General features: G+C 44.4%; 1 protein-coding gene across 1 annotated transcript; it reads right to left on the reverse strand.

The window, feature by feature from the left end:
- Window positions 1-781: 781 nt before the first annotated feature.
- Yy1 (YY1 transcription factor) lies at window positions 782-22,825 on the reverse strand. Its single transcript, XM_038335954.2, has 5 exons — window positions 22,040-22,825; window positions 10,034-10,196; window positions 4,423-4,483; window positions 2,610-2,768; window positions 782-1,942 (listed from the first exon to the last, which is right to left on the reverse strand). The coding sequence occupies exons 1-5, from the start codon at window positions 22,704-22,706 to the stop codon at window positions 1,760-1,762; spliced, it is 1,233 nt and encodes a 410-aa protein (XP_038191882.1). The 5' UTR covers window positions 22,707-22,825; the 3' UTR covers window positions 782-1,759.
- Window positions 22,826-26,384: the final 3,559 nt, after the last annotated feature.

The raw sequence follows: 26,384 nt of genomic DNA on the forward strand, positions 1-26,384 counted from the left end.
TTTATAGTTCAGAAGGCACTTCAAAATTCCACAGAGCCACAGGGTCACTGTTTCTAGGTCACCAATCCTCCTGGTGAGGCCGTAAGAAATCAAACTAAGTGTTCGACAGGTTGGTCTCCCGGCCTCTTTGTGACTAAATCTGGTATTGTTTTTTGTCATTTACCTTATAGTTAAGCATTCAGCACAGAAAGACAGACAGTTAGGTTTGCATTTTGAATAAATGAGATTCTGATGTATCACGGCAGTTTATAAAATATTTAACAAGTCTGGTATTTGACTCTAAGTAAAATTCAAAAATTATATTCATACATTGAAGAGGTCACAACATGACAAGTCAAGTACTCACTGAGTACAACTTTCTAATCTAATCGCCTTGCCGCTCTGCCCTTAGCGTGTTTACAAGCATCAAACTGCTACTGGCACTCAATTGCTACATCTGCTAGCATCTAATAAGGACTGCACTGGATTTCCTATTGGACAAGCCAAGGAGCCACTGCCCTTGAAGGCAGCCTGAGTGATGAGAAGGCCCATGCTCCCTGGTGCAATCATTGCCAGTTGGTGCCTTCCATTCAGAAAGCTCCAGGCCCCATGCAAATATATCACTCCCACACGCACCAGGATATCAAGGGCAATCCTGTCAGACATGGGCCATCTGGTGTACTCTGAGGTAGTTCCTTAGCTTGGGGTGCCTACTGCCTACTCTTCTGGAATTCAGGGCATGTAGGAAATATTAAGTGTCTATGCACGGATCTCATCACAGTCACTGTCACTGAGTGCAAAATAAAGGAAACTCGAGTTGCTTTATTTAGCTTCCAATTTCTGGGAGGCTCAAGAATTATAAGTATTCTGGACAACAGAAGAAAATAAGGCTGTGCTTACAGATCTCTTTCTGCCATAATCTTTCTTTAGGATCGCTATTTTATTGTTGCCCTTTCTGTTACACGGGATGTACACATCAGGTGTTAAAAGGTACAATACATTCTACAACTGAGCACCACTTTCTGTAACTGAACAGGCAAAGAAATTACACTGAACATCAGCATCTGGCAGTATTTTTTGGAAAAAAAAAGTGACTAAAATGGGTTTAAATTGATTAACACTATTAAATCACATCTAATATTTGATACTACATGATTCAATACAGCTATACGATACAATTATACAAAATGTGTTAACATCAAAGAATACAACCAAAATTAAGATAGCAAACAAAACCTATATAACTTTTTTTTGTACAGGAAAATACTTTTGAAGTATGCATGTAACTGCCCATTCTTTTAAAGAAAATCTACCGCAAGCAAAGTTATCAACCTCCAGAAAAATCACACAGCATTACTAAGCATATCCCCAAAAAGTGTACAATATGCACACTTGGAAAATACAAAATTAAAAAAATTGTAAGCAACAGGTGAGCTTCATATTTATAAGAATGTGAAAAGAAGTCCCATTTTTAGCACTGTTGTATAAAGAATTGTCTTTTGATGCGAAGTTCATGAACTGTCCTCCTGTTGGGACCACACTTTACAAAAACACCTTGTTTTTGAAACGAGATTACAGAGCAAGATAGAGCATCTTAGCAATGTCATCTTATTAAAGTATTTTTTTAAATTTTACTACTTTATCAAAACATGTCCCTTAGGTGTGTAGGATTCATTTTTAAAATTCTTCCTAGAAATAATATACAAAGGAGAGGCATATTTATTCCCAATCATACTCCTGAAGATGCTTCCCGTGGTCGAGAAGGTCTTCTCTCTTCTTTTCACTGGTTGTTTTTGGCTTTAGCGTGTGTTAAGATGTGAGATTTCAGGTTAGTTGACTGAGCAAACTTCTTATTACAACCGTCGAAGGGGCACACATAGGGCCTGTCTCCGGTATGGATTCGCACGTGCGTGCGCAAATTGAAGTCCAGTGAAAAGCGCTTTCCACAGCCTTCGAATGTGCACTGTCAAGGAAAAACCAGACATCAACCCACTTGGAAACTGGGACCAGACCCTAGGATCAATAGCACATTGCTTGGATGGAACCATCTATTATTTAACTGAGCTGGTCTCCTTCCTCCCCTGGAGAACCTTCTGGAAATATTCTAGAACTGACAGACGGAGGGATCTCTGACACTACAAGTCCATGGTTGGCTCTTGTGCTAAGTGCCGGTTTAAAGTTCTAGTATGTCCGAAGACACCCCAGAAAGTAGAATACAATGACCAAGACATTTAATGATGCCAACTGCCACAAAGAATTGTGTTATAGACTCATTCACTTCCATAAGCAGCACTGAGTATCACCTGAGGCACACATAGCCACAGCACCTCATAAGCACTCCATCAGTAATTCAACACACTATTCACTTCCAAAATATGGGACCTTTGAATCTTTGTGAACACACTAGAAATTTAGTATGGGCTTACTCTCATATAATCCTCTTTCTCTCAACAGACAGCACCACCCAGTATCCAACACTCGCAGTCACACACAGTCACCAGGAACTCAGGCAGACCTTCAAGTAGCCATACCAGGAATGGGAATAAGAGTCCACCAACCCCCACCTGCATAGTATCACCACCCAGCCCAGTACCCTAACCTGCAGTTTGGGGAACAGGAACTGGCTCTACCTGAAAGGGCTTCTCTCCAGTATGAACCAGCTGGTGTCGTTTTAGCTTTGAGCTCTCAACGAACGCTTTGCCACATTCTGCACAGACGTGGACTCTGGGACCGTGGGTGTGCAGATGCTTTCTCATAGCAGAGTTATCCCTGAACATCTTTGTGCAGCCCTTAAAACAGAGAAAGAAGCTTAGTGGTTCACACTGCAAACTGTGAGAAAGGACTCAACCACTCAACAGCTTTTACTGATGTTTTTACAGCAAACAACCTCCCCAGCCCTCCTTTAACTTTATTTAGCACCACAGAACATTAAGCTATTTTAGGCTATTTAAGACAAAAATAAATAAATAAATAAAAAGTAAAAGAAAAAAATCAGACAGCTGAGAAAAAGGCCTTATTATTTATGGCAAACCCGTGCTTTACAGATGAGGAAACTGAGGCTTAGAGATGTACTGAAGTAGACTTGCCCAAGGTCACACTATTAGCATTAGCCAGCCAGGCTGGGAGTAGAACCCAGCACCCTGGCTTCCAGCTATACCACAGCCGCCTCACCCACTACAGTCCCCAGATGAAGTAACAGAAGCACTGAGAAATAAACGGAGTTAAAATGACGGTAGTCCACCACTACCTTTGGTGGGCCCCGTATTCTGTGCTGCAACAATGGGCTGTCATTCTCCATCGCCTACTGTTCCCTCTTCTCTCTTTGCCTCTTTCCCCTTCTTGACAGAGAAAGAAGCAAGAGGGTCTCCAAGGAATGGCAACTACAGAAGAAATTTATTTGGTGAGACACTGGGAAAAGGAAGAGGCAGGCAAAGCGATACCAGTGCGGGGGAGGCAGATGGATGTGTGGTGCCCGAGAGCAGCATGTCCTCAACAATTTCTTCTGCAGTTGTTGCCCATGATGGAGTGAGTGGGGAAATGGTGAGACAGCATGACAGAAGGACAGCACAGGTCACCACTAGACAGCTTCACAGGCAAAAGGGAGGGGAAAGCCAGTTTTCCACCTTGACCTCTAGCTTCAGCTCCCACTTATATAGAGAAGCAAAGAGATCCCGGCACTTATGGCATAACAGTTTTCAAATGCGTCTTAATTTTGACTCTGATAAAAGCCACCATGCACACTAAACCTCCATACTACAAGTATTCACAAGGAGTATAGAGACTTTTAAGTACATGGTCTTCAGTAGTCATCTATTAAAACATACTTATTGTTCTTCAACTGCTGTTTTGGCAAATTATTTCATTAATGGTTTCTTCCCTTTAGTTTCTAAGCCATTTATATCTTTTCCCCCTATTTAAGCCCAATCAAATTTGAAAACTGACTGCCACCCTCAAACTGCTTCAGTCACCCCCCTCTTTACTTTAAAGACCAGAGCTGCGTTTGAAAACAGTTATGCACCTTCCTAGTAGCACAATTAACAGAGTAAAAAGAAAACTGAAAGAAATTACCAAGTTTTTATTTGGTCTATTCTAGCAACATTCAACATAATCTTCACGCTTCAGTCATTAGAGTAGAGTCTCATAATGATTTATGGGTGAGAACAACCCACTGTCTTAAGACAGACTTGTTAATGATCCAAAACAAACAGACCTAACACAGTACAGTCAATATACAGAGTAAGAACACTGGCCCCTACAGCAGCCCCACTTAACATATTTAAGTGTCCTTTACTAAACAAAACAAAATTGTCTCGTGTTTATAAAACAAAAATTCTAATTCCTCACTCTGTTCTAGTTACAAAAGTGAAAATTAAAGTACATATTCCTTACAAACTGTCTGAAGCCTAAGCAGCAACTAACCAACACTCCCCTCGCATTACTTACTTTATGAGGGCAAGCTATTGTTCTTGGAGCATCATCTTCTTTAATTTTCCTTGGCTTCATTCTTATTGAAAAAAAGAAAGAGAAAGAGAGAGAGAGAGACAGATTTGTAGGAGTGGGTCACACTACACAAGCATAAATCAAATAGTCCCGAGACTGCTCCTTGTAGCACCAACACTAAGCTCATGGTGCTCCCCTTCCACAAAGGGAAAGGACCAAACTGCTCAATCTGCTGAGCCAGAAGAGCAAGAAGTGCTCTTCCGACGTCCTAGGTAAGTGCTGGTACTCCAAAAGGCTGCATCGCTGGCTATTGAGAAGCTGGTGCAGCTTAGAATGGCACCATCAGCACCATTATCGTGTGACTCCAACATCTGCTCTTCCCACCTAACCCCATTAGCAAAAAAAAAAAAAATAATAATAATAATAATCAACAACCCTGACAACTTCAGACTTATCACTTAGTCAGGGTGGGGTCATGGCAAGTTACCCTAAATCATCAGCTGCTTTTTGGAGGGAGGGGTAGGGTTTCAAGATTTTTTTTTTTTTTTTTTTGGTAATAGCCCTGGCTGTCCTGGGCCTCACTCTAGACCAGGCTAGCCTTGAATTTACAGAGATCCACCTGCCTCTGCCTCCTGCATGCTGGGATTAAAGGCATGTACACCATCAGTGCCTGGTGAGGAACTGTCATTTACATTGCTTGTAAAGTATTCATTTTGGTAGTAATAGGAGATGACGGTTTTTACAGAATTTTTAATTTTACTTTGTTTTTGAGACAAGGTTTTGTCACCACAGCTATCTTATTTTTACATTGCTGGCTGTGGCTTGGGAACTCTCCGTGAGAAAAGAAGTTTGGTAGTAAGACAGCTGGGAGAACCCCAGGTGAGGCTACTATCTACACAGCTTGCCAACAAAGAGCCTGCCCATCTGCTACTTCCTCAAGCAGCCTTGTTTTTCATGAAAACTTTCTCTCCAAACATTCTCTACAAATCTATGTATGATCAAGGGACAAAAAAATAAATTCATAGAAAACTAAAAAAGATTTAAAAACAGCTTTTTATCCCTAGCTCTGCCACGTCATACTCTTCCATGAAAGTTGATATCTAAACAATAACTAAGCCAATGGTCTCTTAACACTAACAACAGTGTACCAAAGTGACTTGTAACAGTAAGAGAGGCTCAGGTTACTCTTTCTACTCAAACACGGGGAGAGGGTAACTGGCGCTCCCTACACTGTCAAACCCTGCAACCTGGCCAAACCTTCCATGCCTACAAAAAGAGGAAGCTTCTACAGTGCCTAATGATCAATCTCAGAATATTCTTCCCAATTCCAACCCCGCAGACAAACTTTAAGTAGATTACCAGTATGCCAGTTAACAAGCTTAAGTGCCTGCTCTTAACTAGTCTTTGCTGGTCTCAAATGCCTGTCTTCACTTAAGTGCTAGGATTACATGTGTAATGTTCACCAGTCTCTGTTGCTTTAAATGCCAGCAAATCTTCAACTTTGGGGTTCAGTTCAGAGTAGGGTAGCCTGGTGCTACTGCGCCACCTAGAGGTTAGATCAGCACGAAAGAGCAGTAACTCATGAATCTCTCTCTCTCTCTCTCTCTCTCTCTCTCTCTCTCTCTCTCTCTCTCTCTCTCTCTCTCTCTCTCTCTCTCTCCTACCTACCTACCTACCTACCTACCTACCTACCTACCTACCTACCTACCTACCTATCTAGTTAGAGGCGGGATTTCTTCGTGTAGTCCTGGCCATCCTGAATTTCACTCTATGGCCCAGGCTGGCCTCAAACTCAGAAATTCGCCTGCCTCTGCCTCCTGACTTTCTTTCCATTCTTAATGAGGTGTTTAGAAACAGGCTCTCGGATACATCCCAGACTGGCCTTGAACTTGTGACCTTCCTATTTCTACATGCTAAGTGCTGGTCACAGATATGTCACCATTCCCAGTGGTGATATTTTTTCCCTTTAAAATATCATTTTCAAAAATGTGTGCTAACATTCAGTATCAATTTTAGAATGAGAATTTACAATGCATTTGGACGAACCCAAGACTCAGAATCAATGAAGGACTTAACCACCCATAGCAACAGAGAGGGTCTTCCCTCAGAGAAGCTCTGCTGTGCAAGTGAAGAATGACAGCCACTCCCACCCCACCCCAGCACCTCAATGTGTTTTCTATCACTGACTGAGATACTTTACAGACCCAGACACGATGAGGACGACAGAATGGATGTGACTTGGAGTTGGCTTCTACTAGCTTCATGACCTTGAACAAATCACTCAACTTCTCGGCCTCAATTTCTTACCTGTAAGCAGGCACAATGCTCCCTACATCAGAGCTGCAAGGCATCAAAGAAAACACACACTAGACCCCTGGGAAGTGACAGTCACTACTATCACTGGTCATGTAGCTAGAAATAAGTTCATTCTTTTGTTCTTTTGGCTTTGGAGACAGGGTCCCAATCATATAGTCCAGATTGGTCTTAAGTCAGTCAACCTTTCACCTCAGCCTCCTGCATGGTAAATCTACAAACATCTGCTACTGCACCCAGCAAAATGAATTCATTCTTTAAAATTATCATGTCACTTTTGCTAAACAATCCATAAGGTTCTGATATTCTAAACTATCTTTCAACCAAAAGACCAAGAGACTAAAACAAACAGCACAAACAGAAAGGCACCATTAATAGTTTTCTACTCTAATAAAACTAAAGGGCAGAATGGCTGGTGGACTGGACAGTACACCATCCTGTCACACATGGAAGGAGCACCATCATGAAGACTGGACTCCAAAGCTCACCCCTACAGCAATCTCCCAGACACAATTTTAACAAAGCACTGTTTAAACTAAAGTCCCAACTAATTTGATGCACAACAAACTAGCTTAAAGCCAGTAGGCTGGACTTAAAGCTGCTAAGACAGCCTCTGCTGCCATGCAGCTATACTCTGCAAGCACCAGGATCTCATTAGGAAGCACAGTGTGACCTTGAATTTGCAATCCTCCTGCCTCCACTTTTCAAGTGCTGGAATTAAAGGAGTGCACACACACCACACCTACCTTAGACTACAGGATTTCACAGTGTCAGCAACTCTAAGGAAATATACAAAAAGAACTGCCTGCTTAATTAGGAAACAGAACTTTTTTCACCAGGCCCCAGCTTAAATAGGCAACTCAGTGAAGTATAACGAATACCCACCACATGCCACCACCTCAAAATCAAGATTAAACCTTTTTTGGGGAGGGGGGAAGGGCAGGATTCATTATGTGCAGCCCTAGGCTCTCATGAAATCACTTTGTAGACCAGGCTGGCTTTGAAATCAGAGAGATCTGCCTGCCTCTGCCCCCAAGTGCTGGGATTAAAGTTGTATGCCACCACCGCCCAGCCCCCCCCCCCCCCCTTTTAAAAGAGAACATTTCATGTTGTATCCCAGCACTAGCTTCAAATTCACTATGTAGCTTCTCTTTAGCACTGGAAAACAGATACACAGAAGCCAACTTACAGACTTACATGGTAAATCTAGAGTTTCCATCATGCAAGGCAAGCATTTCTTTTAAAAACCAAGTGATTCCACCCCTCAGCTTTAAAGACAGGACTCAAGTAAATTCACTGTAATTTTTTTTAACTTCCAACTGTCTACTTGTCTAGGTGGAGTGTAGCAGGTCTTTGATCAGTTCCATGTCCAGGAGAGCATACCCACTCTGCCACAGGATAGAAAGAGAGAAACAGGAACTTGCAGCCAAAAGCTAAGAGCAATGTAGCTCCCCCATCACAGCACAGAGGGCCAGAGGAAGACCAGAAGAACAAGTTTTGTCATAACTGGCAGAGATCATATGATGTGGCCACCAACAGTAAACTTGGTAGTCTATTGTCAGAGTCCCAGATAAAGGCCTCCAGAAGACCCTATTCCATGATGACAATATAGTCTTTCAATGTGGAGACCTGAAAATAACAGGGCACGTAGGTTCAGATATTTCTCTCTACCACCACTGTCGAATAAGTCCATGTAGGTTAACATGATTTTTAAGGGATGTAATCTAAAATGGGACTGAGTCCAATTCTTAGTCCACCTTGATGCCAAACTTTTTTTTTTTTAATTTTTTTCATACTAGCAAAGTGAGCAAGGTAAAACCCAATTCTAATACAGAACCAAAGTCCTAAGAGCTGACTATAAAAAAAAGATTGCCGAGGGTTCGGCTGCAGTTCAGCCTCATTGCCAGGCACGCACAGGCCCTGGGCTAAATAAAGACTTTTAACAGGGAGTGTTCCTCTTAAAACACCTAGTACTGTCTTCTCATCACCGACCGTGGCCACGGCATTCATGACATCATTTTCTCTAAGTAGTTTTCTCCCTGAGCTTTAGGTCCTTCATCTTTGGTGCTATGATATATTGTGGGGGGGGAAGGGATCAAAGCAATGCCAAGAGTCACCTGTGCCTAAGCTGTACTACTCACAACCTATAGCTTCTCTCTCTCCAAATTCTTTCCTCACTCCTGATGCTGAAGCAGGGCTACAATGTGTAGTGGAGATTGGATTTCTCCCTCCCCTGGTCTTCTAGAAGGCTATTCATTGGCAGTCACGCTGCTGCACATACCAATTTCAAATGATTCTCTTCTACTTTCATTGCTTCCTTTTACTCTCTAAACATAAGGATTTCCCCCAAACTTCCCTTTTTAAAACTTCCATAATGTCTCTAACCCACTCCATTTTTGTGTCCTCACTCAATTCTAAGCATCAAGAAAGAGTTGGTTAACTTTAGGAGCACAATGTTAAACTCAGGCATAGTATTTGGTTCAGTATGCCACCAAACTATGCTTCATTGCCAACTCTGTACATTATAAATTCAATCTTTTATTTGTAGCTTTTGGAGGGAAGGATGCTTATTATTTGATTCTAGTAACTGTACCAGAAATACAAATGGTAACAAAATCTGAAAAGCAGTGGGCTCTGCTCAACCCTGGGCAAGATAAGATGCTGGACTATTAGCAATTCCATTTTACTTAAGATGTTATATATTTGTGGTCCCCTACCCCCATACCACCATGTCCTCATAAAAACTGCCTACAACACTAAAAACTAACTAATATATATACCAGAGACTTCTGCAGGAACCCATCCTATTTCAGGCAAACAAACAAATATCAGTGAGTACGGATCTTGATTGCTCAGCCAGGGCAGCTATAAGTTCCAACTTAAATTAACACCAGGAGTTACACTCATCGTATCTATGAACTGGTGATATCCCTGCTGTGATCAAAGCATCCAGGATAATCCTGGACACACTGTAACACGCTTGGACCAACAAAGAGGCACAGAGGTGATGTGCACAGCCACCTCAAAACAAATCATGCGCAACTTCCTTAACTTCACAGCATCACCAGTTGTGGAACCAGAGTATTTGCCTCATCTCATAGTCTGCAAAGATCTAGAATGCTGCCCCCTTCACACATTAACAGCATTAGCTATTATCAAAATCAAGAGTGGCTGTTTTGTTTTCAGAAGTATCCCTCTAGAAAGAATACAAACCATCACTGTCACTTGGAAACAAAGAATACAGCTGGCAAGATTCACACACTTCCTATAACAGATAAGAAGTAAAGTTCTTGTAACTTACCTAGCAAATTCTGCCAGTTGCTTAGGGTCTGAGAGGTCAATGCCAGGTATCCCTCCAGGAGGGAGTTTCTTGCCTGTCATATATTCAGAATAATCAGGAGGTGAGTTCTCGCCAATGATCTGCTCTTCAACCACTGTTTCATGGTCAATATCTTTTTTTTCATCTGAAACAAATGAGATCGATCATCTTAACTAGAAAAATACACTGAATATAAAAATAGCTTTCAATGGAATCTTAAAATAACTATACTGCCTCAATTTCTCAACCACTCATTCTGCGTTCTCCAACTTTTGAACTACTGATTTTTCTTCTAGGTCACCCAAACCTTCAATGTCAAGTCCCACAGACCTTCTGAGTTAGCCTACCAGGAGTGGCTAGCTCTCCATTAGTGTACTGTCACACTCTCTCTAGGTTTACCTTTCTTGTCTAACTGGCTTCTCCATGTCTCAGTTTTGTCTTTTTACCTATTTCACAAACTAGTACAGGAAAGAAAAAGAGAACACTCTTAGAGTCCAGTAATCATTACAAGTTCAATCACTCCCAGCAAGGAAAAACAAAGGAGACACAAAAATCAATCACATCTCTAACCTTCCACAATTGTTTTTATAAAAACATGTTTTATTTTGTTTAAAAATCATCCTATTTGCTAAGCGGTGGTGGCACACGCCTTTAATCCCAGCACTAGGGAGACAGAGGCGGGTGGATCTCTAAATTCAAGGTCTACAGAGTGAGTTCTAGGACAGAAACCCCGTCTTGAAAAAAAAAAAAAAAAACAAGCCGGGCCAGCAGTGGTGAGGGAGGTGGATCTCTGTGAGTTTGAGGCCAGCCTGGTCTACAAGATATGGTTCCAGGACAGCTAGGGCTGTCACACAGAAAAACCGTTTCGAAAAACTAAAAAAACAAAAACAAAACAAAACAACAACAACAAAAACCAGGTCAACCTTTAGCGGTAGGTTTTTTCCTTTCATACTGAATAGGGATCATCATTCCAGTTTTCTCAGTGAGCACTTTCAGCTGCTGAGCCTCATCCCTACTCACTCAATTATTTAAACTAGCCTGAACCTCCTGCCTCCATTTCCCTAGTACTGGGATTTCAGGTGTGTGAGCCACCACCTCACACAGCTTACTTCCCCAACTCTTCAGTTGAGAAAACATTATAAATCAACACTAGAAATCTGACATAATAGCAGTGACATTTTACTCAATGTTTATGTATTACACTATCTTCATCATTACACATATTCCCTATGAAGTGGGCAAGCTACTATCCTCATTGATTTTGCAAAGAAACTGAGTCACAGTAAAATTAAACACAGGTACACATGGGAAGATGTGTGTGGTGGTCAGAACTAACTCTCCCCCCCTCCCCCCCGTTCTCTTGACCTGGGGACTAAACTCAGGTCATCAGGCTTTGTGCGATTTACCGGGTAGATCAACGGGTCTCACTGCCCCTCCTTTCTCTCTCTCTCTCTCTTTTTTTTTAAAGTAAAGGACAAAATATAAATGAAACATTTTTATTTGTCGGGTATAAACTCAAGCCTAACCCTGAGACCTGTGTGCTGAACCGTTTAGCCCAAGTGTTTTCTTAGGAACTAGAATGAAGACACTAATACATCTATGTACTGATAAAGATAAATAAACATCTACGGATGGATGAAGGGTCAATTAAAACAGGCTAGGCTGTGTGACTGATTAGCAGTTACAGAGCTCAGACTCCACAGTCAGATATTTTCACTTCATTTCTAGTTTTCTGTCCTCAGCAAGGTCAGTCTCTCACCGAGATCCACCACACCACACCTAACTGTACAGAAACATGATGACAGGCAGGGAAGCTAGTGTTCTTTTCCCCAGCTCCCAGTCTTACTACTAGTCATCCCAAGCTGGCCTTGAAGTTGTAGTGACCACCCTCCTGCTGGGTCAGTTTATACACATTTCTGATACAAAGATTAAAACAAAGGGTTCTATGGATGTAGATCAGTTGGTCAAGTGCTTGCCTACCTAGCATGAAGCCCTAAGCAATCAATCTCCAGTACCACATAACTTGTGCCTAAGGGCACAGGCTCATAAACCAGAATTGGGGGATTCAAGGTCATCCTCCAACTTCAAAGAAAGTTTTAGGCCAGCCTGGGAATATATGATGAATGTCAAATCCACAGCACAAAGAACTCCCAACCTAGACCAACCCTTGCATAGTTCCACATGTATGAGCCAGGGCCCTGAAGATGTCTGTCACTGGCAAAGTTGCCAGAGACAATAGTCTCTACCCTCAGGGAATACACAGGGAAGTTAAATGATGAAACACTCTTAATGGAGCCACATCTCCAACCCAAAGAAAACACTTTTTTTGAGGCTCAGTTCTTACTACACTCAAAAGTACAAAAACCCAAAAGAGGGGTTGAAGAGACAGTCAAGTGTTCCACAAGCCTGAGTTCATTCTCCAGCACTCATGTAAAAAAAACAGGCAAAGTAGCATGTAGAATCCAAGCTCTGGGGAGGCAGAAAACATGCAGATCCCTAGGGCTCACTAAACACCATTCTAGCCCACTACTCTGAGGATCCAAGCCCCCAGTCCAAGGCTGTCAATATTAAGATAGGACCAGGTGGGATGATACACGCCTTTAATCCTAGCATGGAAGAGGCAGAAGTAAAATGAATGAGGTCAGTCTAATCTATATAGTGAGACCCCATCTCAAATGAAAACGTTTGAGGGGCTGGAGAGATGACCCAGTGGGGTTAAGAATGTGTACTGCTCTTGCAGAAGGCCTGGACTTGAGTTCCCATTCCCAATAGCTCACAATTACCTGTTAACTCCAGTTCCTGGAAATCAGATACCCTCTTCCTCACTCAGCTGACATACGCATACACCTACACATAATCAAAAAGTACCCCTACTTTATAAACAAAGTTGTTTGTTTATACAATCCTTTCCACTTCTTTACGGGCCATCGATGGCTGCTTTCCTGATGCAAAAACATGGGGATCTGACTGGCTTCAATAAATAAAGAACACAAACCCACAAAACCCAGTGTTACTACCTGGCCCTTCATAAACTTGCCTATAGATGACATTTTACTTAGAGGAAAGGGGGATTAAGATATTTCTTTTCTGAGTAGGAAAATACTAATTTTTGAGAAATGTGATTTGGTACCAAATGAATACATTTCCAGGAGTTCCTTAAAACATGGTAAAGATTTAAAGACTAAGCCATAGCTTGGTAACAAACCAGATGCACTTCTTGGAAGATGGTGGTGTTACTTGCTCAGAAAGCCAAGTGTGGGACAGATGATGAACAATAACAAGATCTAGTTTCTCTTTGCTTTGCCTTTACAGGCTACCAGAAAGCAAGTACAGGGAATAAAAAGGAATCTAGTTGAAGAATGGTGCCATTTATTGGCATACAGACTTCATTTATAGCCATACACATTGAACACACCCACTGAAAATAGAAGGGTCCCAGAGCCACCCCCAATTCTCCTTGCAAAGGAGACCAAACACTTAAGAAGGGGGTAAGACACAACAAGTGGAAGTGTATGGCAGGGCTGCACCATCAATTTAGTCATCACCACATACCCACATCTGCAGTGTCAGCAAACTTGGGCCCTCTGCAAGAGCAGTAAGTACTCTTAGCCACAGAACTACCATCTCTCCAGCCCCATTTTGGTTTTGATGTTAGTTAGCATCTTATGTGGTCCAGGCTGGCCTGTTCTCATGTTCCTCCAGCCCCATCTCCTTACAGTGAATGTTAGTGTTGGTTACGGGCATGCACACAGCACATACAACCTTCTGCACTGGCTATTATTACTTTCTTTTAATCTTATAATACTGAAAATTATTCTGTACAGGAGAATGTGAGCTGATCCACTTTGAATGTCAAATACACTATTGATTTCTCTGAACTACAACAGGTGATACTATACACATGTCAAGGCAAACTGTTCAGGAAGCAAATGATCTAATGCTAGTCTAAAATTACTAATGCAGCAGACCCAGGTGAAATGTCCAATCTTTGGCCACTGTCATATACAAATGTGTTAGGTCATGTTCATGGATATACTATATGGCCCATGGACTTCAGGTTGGACACACCTTTAAGAGATTCATTGCTAGAGTTGCCTTTGAAGGCAAGGTTAGCATGGAACCTGGTTTGACAAGGTAAACCAAGGCCTATTTGGAAAAGGCTGAGAACATAAGAAAGTGACTGAAAGGAGTGCAGTGACAAGAATTCCCTGTTGAAAACCAAACTAAAATTGTCCTGTATTTCCACCAAAACATTATGGCCAAATGCAGATGACCCAGAACTACCAGAGCAGAGCTAAGCAGCCCAGGATGAAGTCTTGAAGAAACCAAGTCTAGCCAGCAATGTCTGTTAAGTGAGCAGAGACTGAGCTATTCATCTACATTCAATGTTCTCTTTCTGCACACAGTATGACCTGAAAGTCAGGAAGGTATACAGACTAGTCAGTCTGTCCTGGTCCATTTCCTGGTAGTTCAGTTCCCTTAGCAATGATCACTTCCAGTTTGATGATAAGTAAAGTAGGGACTGAAAAAACCTCTAGTCACTAAGACCTAATCAAGAAAGTTACAAGAAAGAGCTGGGAACACTCCAGGTCTAGCACTCAAAAGAAGTCTCCTCTACCCAATGTGTATAAACCAAACTGGTTTTCTCACAGCTTGCTTTTGGTGCCTGATAATAAACACACCTTTCCCTGCCTGCCTTCTCTCATGGTTGTTCTCTTCCAACACCTAGAATGAAACCTTTATTCCAAGACTTTTGGTTCTTACATCTCCAGCCACCACTCATAGCTTTGTTTTTGTTTCCTCACTCACTAAATAAGAATACAACCTACTTTACAAGATTGGTGGCAAGTTAAAATGCTATCTTTTTATCTGAAATGTAATGGAGTTGACTATACAAACAATTTTTTGTTTTGTTTTTGTTTTTTTAATACAGGGTCTGTCTTTGAAAAACATGAAACCAAGATTTGATAAGATAAACCAGGGCCTATTAGGAAAAGTCTGAGAATATAAAACACTGACAAAAAAAGGGTGCAGTGGCAAGAGTGCCCTGTTGCAAAGGCCAAGCAAGGCTGACCTTGAACTCACTAAGATCCACCTGCCTCTACCTACCAAGCACTGGGATTAAAGGTGTGTGCTATTCTGCCCAGCACATATTTTTCTCCTCCCAGCCTCCTCTGAGCAGGCCTCAGGTCATTAGGGATGAGTACACTTTGCATTATATTAAGAGATTTGCCAGATAACGATAGGCAGTGCATACACAGTACCTGTCCCCCTCCAATGAGGGCTTAAAATTAGACACCAGGAGTCAGAACCAGTAGGAGCTATGGTCACTATAAGGATATTACCTCTTGAGGCTGGGGTTGGTGGTTGCCACAGTCCTTGGCTCATGACCCCTGCACAATCACAATTCACAACTTCTTGCCCTAATCACCCCTTCCTTGGCTGTTGCACCTGCTTCCTCTGTCTCGTTCAGGTGATTACAAGGACACTGGTGTGATTATATTTAGGGCCCACCTAGATAATCCAAAAAATCTCTCTACCCCAAGAACCTTAGTTTAATCAGAAGTATAAATAAAGCAACACAACTCAAATTTCAGGAGTTAAGGGGTACATTCATATAAAGACTTTAAGAAGATGTAACGTATGGAACCTTTAATTCCATCCCAACACACACACACACACACACACCCTTCAAGTATGGTTTGAAAGATAAACTCACTTATATGCAACCTCACACTTCAAATTATTGTATTTCACTAAGTCAAAATCTTTCCTTCATTTCATACCTCTGAAGCCAGAACTTGAACAACCCTATGAAATGAGGCATTCTCTACCAGGCTTAATGGTTCTAAAGAACACTAAGCTCAACAATATATGAAACCACTGTGCAATGCCAGGCAGTGGTGCTTAATCCCAGCAAAAGGGAAGCAGAGGCAGGTGGATCTCTGAGTTTGAGACCAGATGGTCTATAGAGTGAGTTCCAGGACAGTCAAGGCTACAGAGAAACCCTGTCTCAAAACAAAAACAGAAAGAAAGTTGAAGTAACAGGATGATCATCTTACTTTTGAGGGCAGGGGTGTGGCTCAGTAGAGAGAGCTCTTGCCTATTTTGTGGGACTTGGGTTTTTCCCCAGCACTGAAACAGAAGACACTAAGTATATATGGCTTCCTATTAAAACACTTGGTCATTTGTAAAGTACAACTTCTTTGCATTAAAGATTGAAAAAATGGAGACCAAGTAGGGTGTGACTAAGCGGTAACTGCGTACATTTAACATGCACAAAGCCTTTCATTTAATCCTTGGTAAAGGAACAAAATAATCTTAAAAAATTAAGCTGTGTGTGTGTGTTAGTGCACATTTATAATTCCAGCACTCAGGAGACTGAATCAGAAAGATTGCCATGAACTTTAAGGCAGGTTGGGCTACACTGAAGGATCCTGTTTCAAAAAAAGAAAAAAGAAAGAAAGAAGACAAGGTCAAAAACCTTGGTCAGTGCTCCCTAGAAGTCAAGTATGATGTGGTTACTAGTAAGGTTCCCTGAAACCACTGGGCTGTTAACTGAAAATTAATCATAGGATTGAGCTATAGCTCAGTGGGAGAGTGCTTGCCTAGTGTGTGCAAGGCTCTGCCTAGAGCCTTACACCACAAAAAGCCACAATGGGCATCACTAACAAGTTACTTCAAATGAGGAAATGGCCCACGTCATGTTCAGAGACCACACATAAATACACACCAATAAACCAGTCAAGTAGCACCTAGGATCTCCCTACCATTTCTTACAAGTCCAACTAATAAAATTAATGCTTTCAATAGCCAAATGTTTCAGATATTCAATCAGCAAATCTATGGTTCTGAACAGATATGTATAGAGAACAAGCAAGCACAGCCCCAGGAAGAGTTGAGACAGGAGGACTGCCTTGAGCATGAGGCCAACCTGAGCTACCTCACAAGTACTGCTCACAAAAAGACGATCCAGTAAGACTGATGAACCTAAGCTCAGAGTTCAGCACTCATGTTAGACTCAAAGCTGCGGGGGAGTGGAATAGTGGAAAGAGGAGGCAAGCTGGCCCAGCCTAGCTCCCAGGCTCAGTGTGAGACCATCTCAAGAACATATGATGCATTGAGCAGACACCTAACATCCTACTCTGCTTTCTGGAAGGCCTCCTACACAGCACAACACACAAAAAAAGTTGTACAACTTTTCTGATAAAACTGTAATATGAATTCGAAGTAAATATTCTGAGTTTTAAACCTATAAAGTTTCCATTTTGTTTATTCTTCCTATTTGATTATTCTTACGCTATATAAAAGTAGGAGCAAGAACACCTGAATCAGAGGATGAGTTAAACAAAAGATTAGATTTTAGGATATTCATTCTTGTAATAACTGTTAATAATCCATTTTATGCCCCAAGTTTCTCAGTTTTCAGAGACTGAACTGTCTCAGCACGCTTCAAAACAAACAGAAATGCCTTGGGTGCAACCACCCTTAGGTCCAATGTAGGTCTCTGTCCTCTTTTTAAAACATGTTTTAAATGTTTTGCATGCATGTATGTTATGAGCACCAAAATGGAGCTACAGACAGTTTTGAGTCACCATATGGTGCTGGTAATCAAACTTGGTCATTCTGAAAAGTGACCAGGGCTCTTATCCACTGACCATCTGCAACCCCAGCCTGTTTTTAACATTTATTCTTTCAAAAGCTTAAACACTAAAACACTCTGGCACTAGACAGGACAGGAGCTGGGACTGTTCCTGAAAGAGACTTTTCTGCTCCTGTTGGCAGAAGAGAGAACAGTTATCAGGGGGCAGCTGAAGGAAAGGTTAATAACCTGCAGTGAAGAGTCAAAGGTCACAGGCTTTTTTAGCAGGCTGGGACTCTCCCAGTCACCAGATCAAAACTGGGTCTTAGACTGAGATTGCCTTATGTAGGGCATGTAGTTGACAGGGTTGCTTTGGAGGGTTTTGGGGACTTTGTTCTGTGGAAATTCCTGATTATGGTCTCTTTATAACATGGTAACATTACCACAGAGGAATGGCAAATGGCCATTACTGAGATCCCCCTAGTTTTTCTGAATGTATAAAACAACAAAAAAGTGTAACACACATCTGGTTTTATTTCAGCTTGGTATTGGTTGTTTTCTAGGGTCACATACTTTTTCACTCAATTGAACACAAAAAGCCCTTCCATAGCTGGTTTAACAGAAGACAGTTAAAGTCGTGTAGATTTCTCTCGAAGTCGGATGCTTTTGCTAAATGACTTCCTTTATTATTAGTTATATAAAAATAAGCCACTCCTGTATGAATCTGACGACTATTTCCAAAAACAAACAAAACCAGCTCTGTCAATAATAAAGGAAAAAAACAACAACTAAATACCAATCTGAAGACTACAAATATTTCAAAACAGACAAAGTATTGAAAATGTTTAGGAAGCTTTAATTTGATGCACAAACACATGCTAATCTAGACACAAAAAGGCAAATATATTGTCTGATTCTCTCAGTATAAAGTATCTGGGATAGGCAAACTCAGAGACAAAAAGACTAGTGGGAAGAAGGGTAGAGGGGAGTGAGTGACTGCTCACAGGTCGGTGATGAAGTCACTGTGGTGATTTATGATTATCACCCCAATTTTGGCCACAATGTTGGTTGGACCCTCGCCTCAAAACAAACAAGTGGCAGATCGTGGTGGCATGTATCTTTAATTTCTGTGAGTCTGACGATTGCCTGGTCTACATATTGAGTTCCAGGACAACCAGGGCTATATCAAGTCTCAAAAAAAATACCAATAAAAAGCATCAAAAAGTGACAATCATTTGTTGTGTAACAACTTCTTAGAGACTGAAACATTCCATCCTTCAAAAAGCTCCTTAAAACAGGATGGCAAACTCAAAAAAGATTCAGGAAGTCCCTAAAACTAAGTAGAATCCCTAGGCCCCTACTGGCCAGAGCAAACAATAAAAGCTGAGTCCCCTCAGACAAAAATGAAGCTGAGCTGCAAAAAAAGACTCTCACACCAGATCAACTGCCTGCAAGGGGTTTGGACCAACCAAAGCACCTGGAAAGGACACTCCCTAAGCTGCTGAGCTACCTACAGGCTGTGCAGTGTGGTTCAGGTTCCCCAGTCTGTGAACTGTCACCCATGCTGGGGTGGGCTTTAGTGATACAGCTGTCTTTTGAGTCATTTCTGCTCCTATAAATACTCCAATAACACTGGTTCCCCAAGTTGGACTTTCGGGTGATATGCATACTGATTTGTGTGGGTTCCCTATCTAGGGTGAGCAGCCCGTATCTTCCCAGGAAAAGTTTTGTCACTCAACGTCACTGAGGTGCCACTGGGAGACAGACAAAGTACTGAACTGTGAGAGGTGAAGGAAAGGGGTGGTCCCCTTCGCCCTCCACCAGTAATAGTTATAATGCTTTGCTACTGTTTCATTCAAAACATGACATGACCTCCACAAACAATGCTGTCACTCTAAAGTTCAAAGAGGTAACAACAGAGACCTACAAAACCCAAATATCTGGCTTCCACAAATTCCTACTAACACGTATTTAAACCAAAACCTCCAAGAGGTACAAAAAATTTTCTAGTGTATTAAGACCATCCCTATTCTTGCTCGGGGTGGTGGATCCCACCTTCAATCTCAGCACTTGAGAGGCAGAGGCTGGAGGATCTCTGAGTTCAAGGCCAGTCTGGTCTACAGAGCAAGTTCCAGGACAGTCAGGGGAAAACACAGAGAAACGTTGTCTCAAAAAATAGTAAGACTAACCACATGTATAACTATTTTTACAAGGGCTACAAGTAACTAAGCTTGGCGCTTTATGTAAATCTGTGGCTTCCTAGTTTGGCTCATCTAATGCATTAATTCAATAAACTATACAACATGGAGTGGCAACTCATGCCTAGAATCAAATGAGATCCATTCCTACTACAGCAACATCACAAACATGACAGATTTAATTTAGCTAATCTCCTTCCACTTCTTCGCTTATTGCATGGCCTTAATTCAGTTCTGAAGATTAAATTATTTTCAGAATCTGAACTTGGGACATGCATAGTTGACCACACACCACTTAGCTCTGTTTTGGTAATAACTGCAAACCACAAAGGCAAGGAAGAAGGACCATTTACCACCAAGACATTCTGAGGAAATAGGCCATCCCTTGCTATTGTCATCAAATATTTATAACCACCGTTTTTGCAAACTACTCAGTAACACACCAGACAATTAAAGTTTTAAAGAAATAGACATTAAAATACCCCCAAACTGTTCTATGTGCCCTTGTACAGCCAGTTACACAAAGGAAGTAATGACTAAATGCTGACTTAATTGTAAATTAACCCACATTAGCCAGGTCCTTCACTTTCTCCCCAAACTGGCTGTCTTAATACACACTACTTCATCAATCAGTATCACACACACCATCAAGTTTTTTTTCCCGTCTGGAAAAGCAAGTTAACACTTTGGTAAGATCAAATGCCAAACAGGTAAAAGATGTTTTATAACCTAAGTTTTGTATGGTTAATGTACTTGGTACCCCAAATTTGGTAAATTCATCTAAAGCCCTAAACCTGCTCTTTTTTTTTGTTATTCCACTTCTACTAAAAGGGGAAAAAAGTTTCTAAAGTTTAACACGTCAGTATACAAACTGTTAGCCACCAAACCGCGTGGCAGGCAGCATTTGATTATTAGGTAGTGGCTAATTTCGTTTTGTGTAACTATACAGCTCCTGATACAAACTCAAACTGCTCAGCAGATTCTACCCAGAGATTCATTCAGTGCAGAACAGCGTCCTGAGCACTTCCTACTAGATTTCCTTAGCTCTCTCTCTCCCTCCTCCTCTCTGAACCACAGCCCATCAAGCTTCCTGTCATCTTGACAATACTAGACCAGCTTTTCCGTTAGGAACTTCCATGCATTTCACAAATTCCTCTGAATTTTAACAGTTTAATAAATCACATCATATTGAGACTCAAATATGAGAACTTACTAAAACGTAAAGGGCTCTCAAACTCAAATTTTATCATCACAAGGACTACGTGAACTAGCTACGGTGTGATTATTCTGTCTAGGTAGTAACCCCAACAATGAAGCTGGCTAGTATGTTGACGTAGTATCGGATAAAACGAATAGTCAACAGCTCTTCCGGAACTCTAAACAGAAAGAATTTTACTCTTTCAAGACGGCTGTTTATAAAGTAAAAAGGCTACAGATGTGAGAAACTGCGACTTTTATTAGTTTGGTGGCAAATACCCACAGCTGTGCAAACCAGCCCAGCCTATCCGCATAGGGCCCAACACTTAAAACACAAAATCCACAATGCGTCAAGACTCAAAGACCAGTGAATGCTCGGCCCTTCCTTTCCGAACTCCCGTTCCGGGTCGAGCAGGCGAGGGAGCGCGCTGGCAACGCGGGTGACAGGCTCCAACCGCCGCCGAACCCGTACACGCGAGCCCTACGTGCCACCCAAGTCCCGCCCCGCAGCGGCGACGGCCCCGGCCAGCGTGACCGCGGGGCAGCAGCGGCGGGCTCGGCGCAGCCCGCTCGGCGAAGGGCTTCGAGGAGACGCTACGCGTCCGAGGGAGCGGGGCGGGGCCGCGCCACCCTCAAGGGGGACGGCGGGGGAACGGCGCGCGTCCGGCCCGCGCCGCGGCCCTGTCAACGCCCGGCGGGTGGCCCGGCGCGGGGCGGCGCCCTCAACCGGCCCGCCGCACGTCCGTTGGCACGGGCGTGGAGGAGCGCCGGCCCCTCCCTCTGCGCCCGCCGCCACAGCCCGCTTCCGCTCGCTCAAACTACGCCATTGCGGCCTAGCCGGGCGCCGCCCCTCCCCCGCGCCGCCATCTTCGCGGCCCGCCGCCCCCGCCATCTTTTGGGGCCGCCATACTTGCCCGGGCGGAGAAGATGGCGGCGCCCATCACACACATAAAACATGGCTTCCCTTCAAAACAAAAACATCCCGAGCAGCGGCCCGCCGCTGGCACTCACCTGAGGACCACATGGTGACGGAGAACTCGCCCTCCAGAGTTTTGATCTGCACCTGCTTCTGCTCCCACTTCTTATTGCCCGGGTCGGCGCCGCCGCCGCCCGCCGCGCCGGCCCCGCTGCCCAGGTAACTCTTCTTGCCACTCTTCTTGCCGCCGCCCTTCTTGACGCGGCCGCCGCCCGACGAGGACCCGCCGCCGCTCTTGCCGGCCGCCGCCACGGTGACCAGCGTCTGCTCGATGTAGTCGTCGTCGCCGCCGGCCGGCGCGGGCACCGGGATGAGGATCTGGTCCTCGAACCCGTCCTCGGCGCGCAGCCCGTCCGAGTCGTCGCCACCCACCACCTCCTCGCGCGTCTGCACCAGGATCACCTCCTGGTGGTGGTGCACCTGGCTCGGGTCGTCTGTGACCAGCGGCTGCAGCGCGATCATCGGCGGGTGGTGGTGGTGGTGGTGGTGGTGGTGGCCGGCGTGCCCGTGGCCGCCCCCGCCGCCGTGGTCGCCGCCGCCGCCGTCCTCGTCGTCTTCGTCGTCCTCCTCCTCCTCGCCCACCACCGTGGTCTCGATGGTCTCCACCGGGATGGTCTCCACCTCGATCTCGTGCAGTTCCACGATTTCGGCCGGCATCTCCGAGCCGTCCGTGGCAATGTAGAGGGTGTCGCCCGAGGCCATGGCTGAGGGCTCCGCCGCCACGGCCGCGGCGGCCTCGGCTCCTGGGCTGCGGGAGGGCGGGCGAGGAGGCGGCCGGCCGTGGGGAAGGAAGGCAGAGGGAGGAAGGCGGCGAGCGGGCGGAGGGGGGGGGGAGAGGGGGCGGGCGGCGGGGGAAGGGGCGGGCGCGGCGGCCGCGGGGCTTCCCCGCCTCCCTAGCTCGGTGCGCCCCGCGCTCGCTCGGCCGCTGCTGGTCCTGTTCCCCGCCTGGCTTGCCTCGCCTCAGCTGCCCGCCCTGGCCGCGCCTCCTCCCGCCCTCCGGGCCGGCGTTACGCTGCCCCCTTCCTCCTGCGCCTCCGCCTCCTTCCACACAAATACCAACTCCTCAACCCGAGCCCAGATCTCGCCGCCGCCGCCACACTCTGCTCCGGCTCGGCCTCGCGAGACTTCCGCGAGGACCGCGGCCCGCCCCGCCTCGATCCCACTCGCTGTTCCTGGCCCTAGCTCCTCCCTCTCTACCAATCGCGCTGGCCCACTAGTCCTCAGGTCCCGCCTACTCACCCGGGCTCCTCCCTATTGGGGCCGCTGGGATAGGGGGCGTGGTGGCCTTCACGCGCGCTGGCTGGTCCCCGGCGCGTGACGTCAGCTCCGCGCCGCCGTCGCCTTACGGCGCTGCGCGTCGTGCGGACCCCGCCTTCCGCGGTGCAACAGTGACAAAACTGCCGCTTGGGGCCGGGGCCACCGTCGGGAGTGGGGCGTCGACGCTGCGCCTTCCGCCTCAGGAGCCGGCGAACGGTCCGCGTGACCCCGGCGCACGGTAACTAGAGCTGGGCTGAGGGGGAGGGCGCGCGCCTTGGGCTGCTGTGTTGCCGGCGGAGCGTGCGAACAGCGGCCGCGTCGCCGCAATAAAGTCTGCTCTGACGAGAAACGCCTGTGCTTGTGTTTTTTTGTTGTTGTTTTGCGTTTGTCCTTGACTCCTGGGCTCGGCGAGTGGTGGCCCCGGGAGTGAAGGACCGAGGGCAAATCCCGCCGCGGGTGCCGGCCCGGAACTCTGCGGCTCGCGTGCCGGTGGGCGGCGCGCGCTGGGGCGACCGCGGCGGGCGGAAGCGGCGCGCGCAGCCTAGGGTTCACCGTTGGAAGTGTGTCCGTTATTCTTTTATGACCCGCGGAAACCGGAGACCGAGCCGTTGGGTGCCTGTTGGAACTGAGGGTCTCGGCTACTCCAGGAGTGGACTCCACTATTGTAGCGTTCTAAAATTCCCCTGGTACCTTGGGATATGTTGACACAGGCTTCGCCTATTCCTCTCTCTCATAAATAGTCCATTTGCCCACAAGTCTTTGCATTTGCCTCCTTGAAAACTGCGCCGCTTTCTTTTGTGCGATCCCCTTAACAGCTTGTATTTTCCTGGTGCAGATCAAGTTGAATTGCTTTAGATACATTGTATCTAAGTGTTTCTGCGCATCCTTTCAGGCAACAAACAGCAACACGGGATGGCTTGCTTTTTCAAGAGAATAAACAAAAATTCGAAAATTTGGGGAAGTGTGTCGTACACTTGTTTCTACGTTTAACGACCTACTTCATCTGTTGGACATTCTGGTTTACTCTTATCTACTGGAGTGTTGAGACCAGAGAGTACATTACATACATCTTTGATCAAACTTGTTTAACAGTTACACGTCTTATACTTTTGTTGTTTTGTTTTTTTTTTTTTTTTTTTGAGACAGGGTTTTTCTGTGTAGCTCTGGTTGTCCTAGAGCTCACTCTGTAGGCCAAGCTGGCCCGGAACTCACAGAGAACCACCTGCCTCTGCTTCCAATTACTGGGCTTAAAGGTGTGTGCCACCATCGCCACATCTTATAATTTTGAACATAAAGTCGAAACAAGATTTACTTGTGCATTCTTATAATCGGGGGAAGGGACATCGGACAGAAGGTTAAGGCCAGTCTTTGCTACGGGTATACCTGAAGTTCTTTTCTGAACTGAATAGCTCCCCAGTCTGTCCAGAAATCTTGCATTTCCCACCTGATTCCCAGGTTTGAAGCTACACATTTGTGCCACCACGTCCTACCTTGGAGTCCTTTATCTTGGCATGAAGACAAATGGTTATTGACAGGCATTTAAAATGGTTTTCCTCCTACCTGTATGAGCAGGGACTTTGGCTGACCTGTCTACAGTGTAGTGCCTGGAGTGATTATTTCCCTTTTGGATTCTTCCATAAAGTAAGGTAGAAGCAGAGACTAGAATTCTGTGTATGGTCTTGGCCTTTTCGTAGTCCTTCAACAGTTACAGCTTGCTCCACATCTCCATTTGCTGGGGAGGTAGACCAGAACAAGCACAGAAGGAACAAGACTGAAGGATTGTGACAGCTGTACAAATCTTTCTAGTGAGAAATGTGACAGAGAGCCTGTGAAGAGTGTTTTCTTTGGCCACTTGGCCAGGACAGCAGCAGAACAGAGTTGTGGCCTGTTAGCTGAGAACTCCTTTTGATGTCTCTGAAATTGCTGTTATTTCCCATTTGTCTGAAACTTACCTTAAATGCGTTTAAGGCATGTGTATGGGGTGGAGGGTAAGAGTAGGCAGAAAGAAATGTCAGTTAAGGAAACCTGATCCCTCTTATCCATGCTGTGTTCAGTGAGTAACTGCTCTTGTGAGTCATGTATAGTAGGCAAGCATTTTATCACAGCTACAACTCCAGACTGAATGCCTACCTGCCTTCTTTGCTTTTTTTTTTTTTTAAAGCAGGATCTTTATTACCTCTGGCTGTCCTGAAACATGCTATATAGACCAGGCTGACCTAAAACTCTGAGCAATTCTCTGCCTCCAAGAGCTAAGATTCTAAAGGCATGTGCCCAGCCCTCAGCTTCCTTTGAATAAAATCAAGCCAACTGTTAAATATGTTTGCACACAAGCACTATGACTCACGGTTGTAATTCCAGTGCTCAGGAAGCTGAGACAGGAGGATCACTGAGAGTTACAGCCTAGCCTGGGTTACTAGACCTCGTCTCAAAAAACAAAACCATACAGTCTGACTGTACCATATTCTTACATCTGGTAACTTGGGGTTGGTTCAGGCCCTATATTCTTGCTATCCTCTTTACAGCCGTGTAATTTGGCTGCTTTGTGAAATTTCCAGGGTTTTTGTTTTTGTATTTTTGCTATTTGCAACAGTTTTGTTACATAGTGTAGGTTTTTATTAAGCCCTCAGCCATCCTTTTGTCTCAACCTCCCTAGTGCTGGGATTAGTGTGGGCACACCACTGTACCTGGTGGACTGTGCTTTTAGGTTAGTTCTGATGTCTAGTTATTTTGTAGTTAATTAAAATGGGAATTGGGGGCTCTGTTAAGAATTGAGACTATTAGAGCTAGACAGGAAAACGTGGAAGTGTTTTTTTAGTTGTAGGAACTTGAGGTCATTTTTAGATCCTAACATCTGGGCTATAAGAGAGATATTTAGATCTCTGAAGTTAATACATATATTAGGTTTGGAGTTCAGATCAGGGTGAAAAAAATCTAACTGTACATGAAACATTCATGTCATGCCTGTAAACCAACACCATTTACTCAGTAGTTCATTTTATTTCTTTTTGTACAGCCTTGCTCAAATTCTTTCTTTTAGGTCAAATGACTTGTGAATGAATCTATGACTGTTGCTCATAAAGGTTGAAATTTTGTCATAAATTAGCTTCTATTTTTCTTTGTTCA

The sequence above is a fragment of the Arvicola amphibius genome, chromosome 7 (genome assembly GCF_903992535.2).
Source record: "Arvicola amphibius chromosome 7, mArvAmp1.2, whole genome shotgun sequence".
NCBI classification, from domain to species: domain Eukaryota; kingdom Metazoa; phylum Chordata; class Mammalia; order Rodentia; family Cricetidae; genus Arvicola; species Arvicola amphibius.

What these genes read in the sequence shown, in the direction of transcription:
- Yy1 (XM_038335954.2), bottom strand. Translation starts at nt 22,706, where the DNA reads ATGGCCTCGGGCGACACCCTCTACATTGCCACGGACGGCTCGGAGATG. An exon ending in CGTCACCATGTGGTCCTCAG is followed by an intron (nt 10,197 to 22,039) that starts GTGAGTGCCAGC and finishes CATTTGTTTCAG; the next exon opens with ATGAAAAAAAAGATATTGAC. An exon ending in CAACTGGCAGAATTTGCTAG is followed by an intron (nt 4,484 to 10,033) that starts GTAAGTTACAAG and finishes TTTTTCAATAAG; the next exon opens with AATGAAGCCAAGGAAAATTA.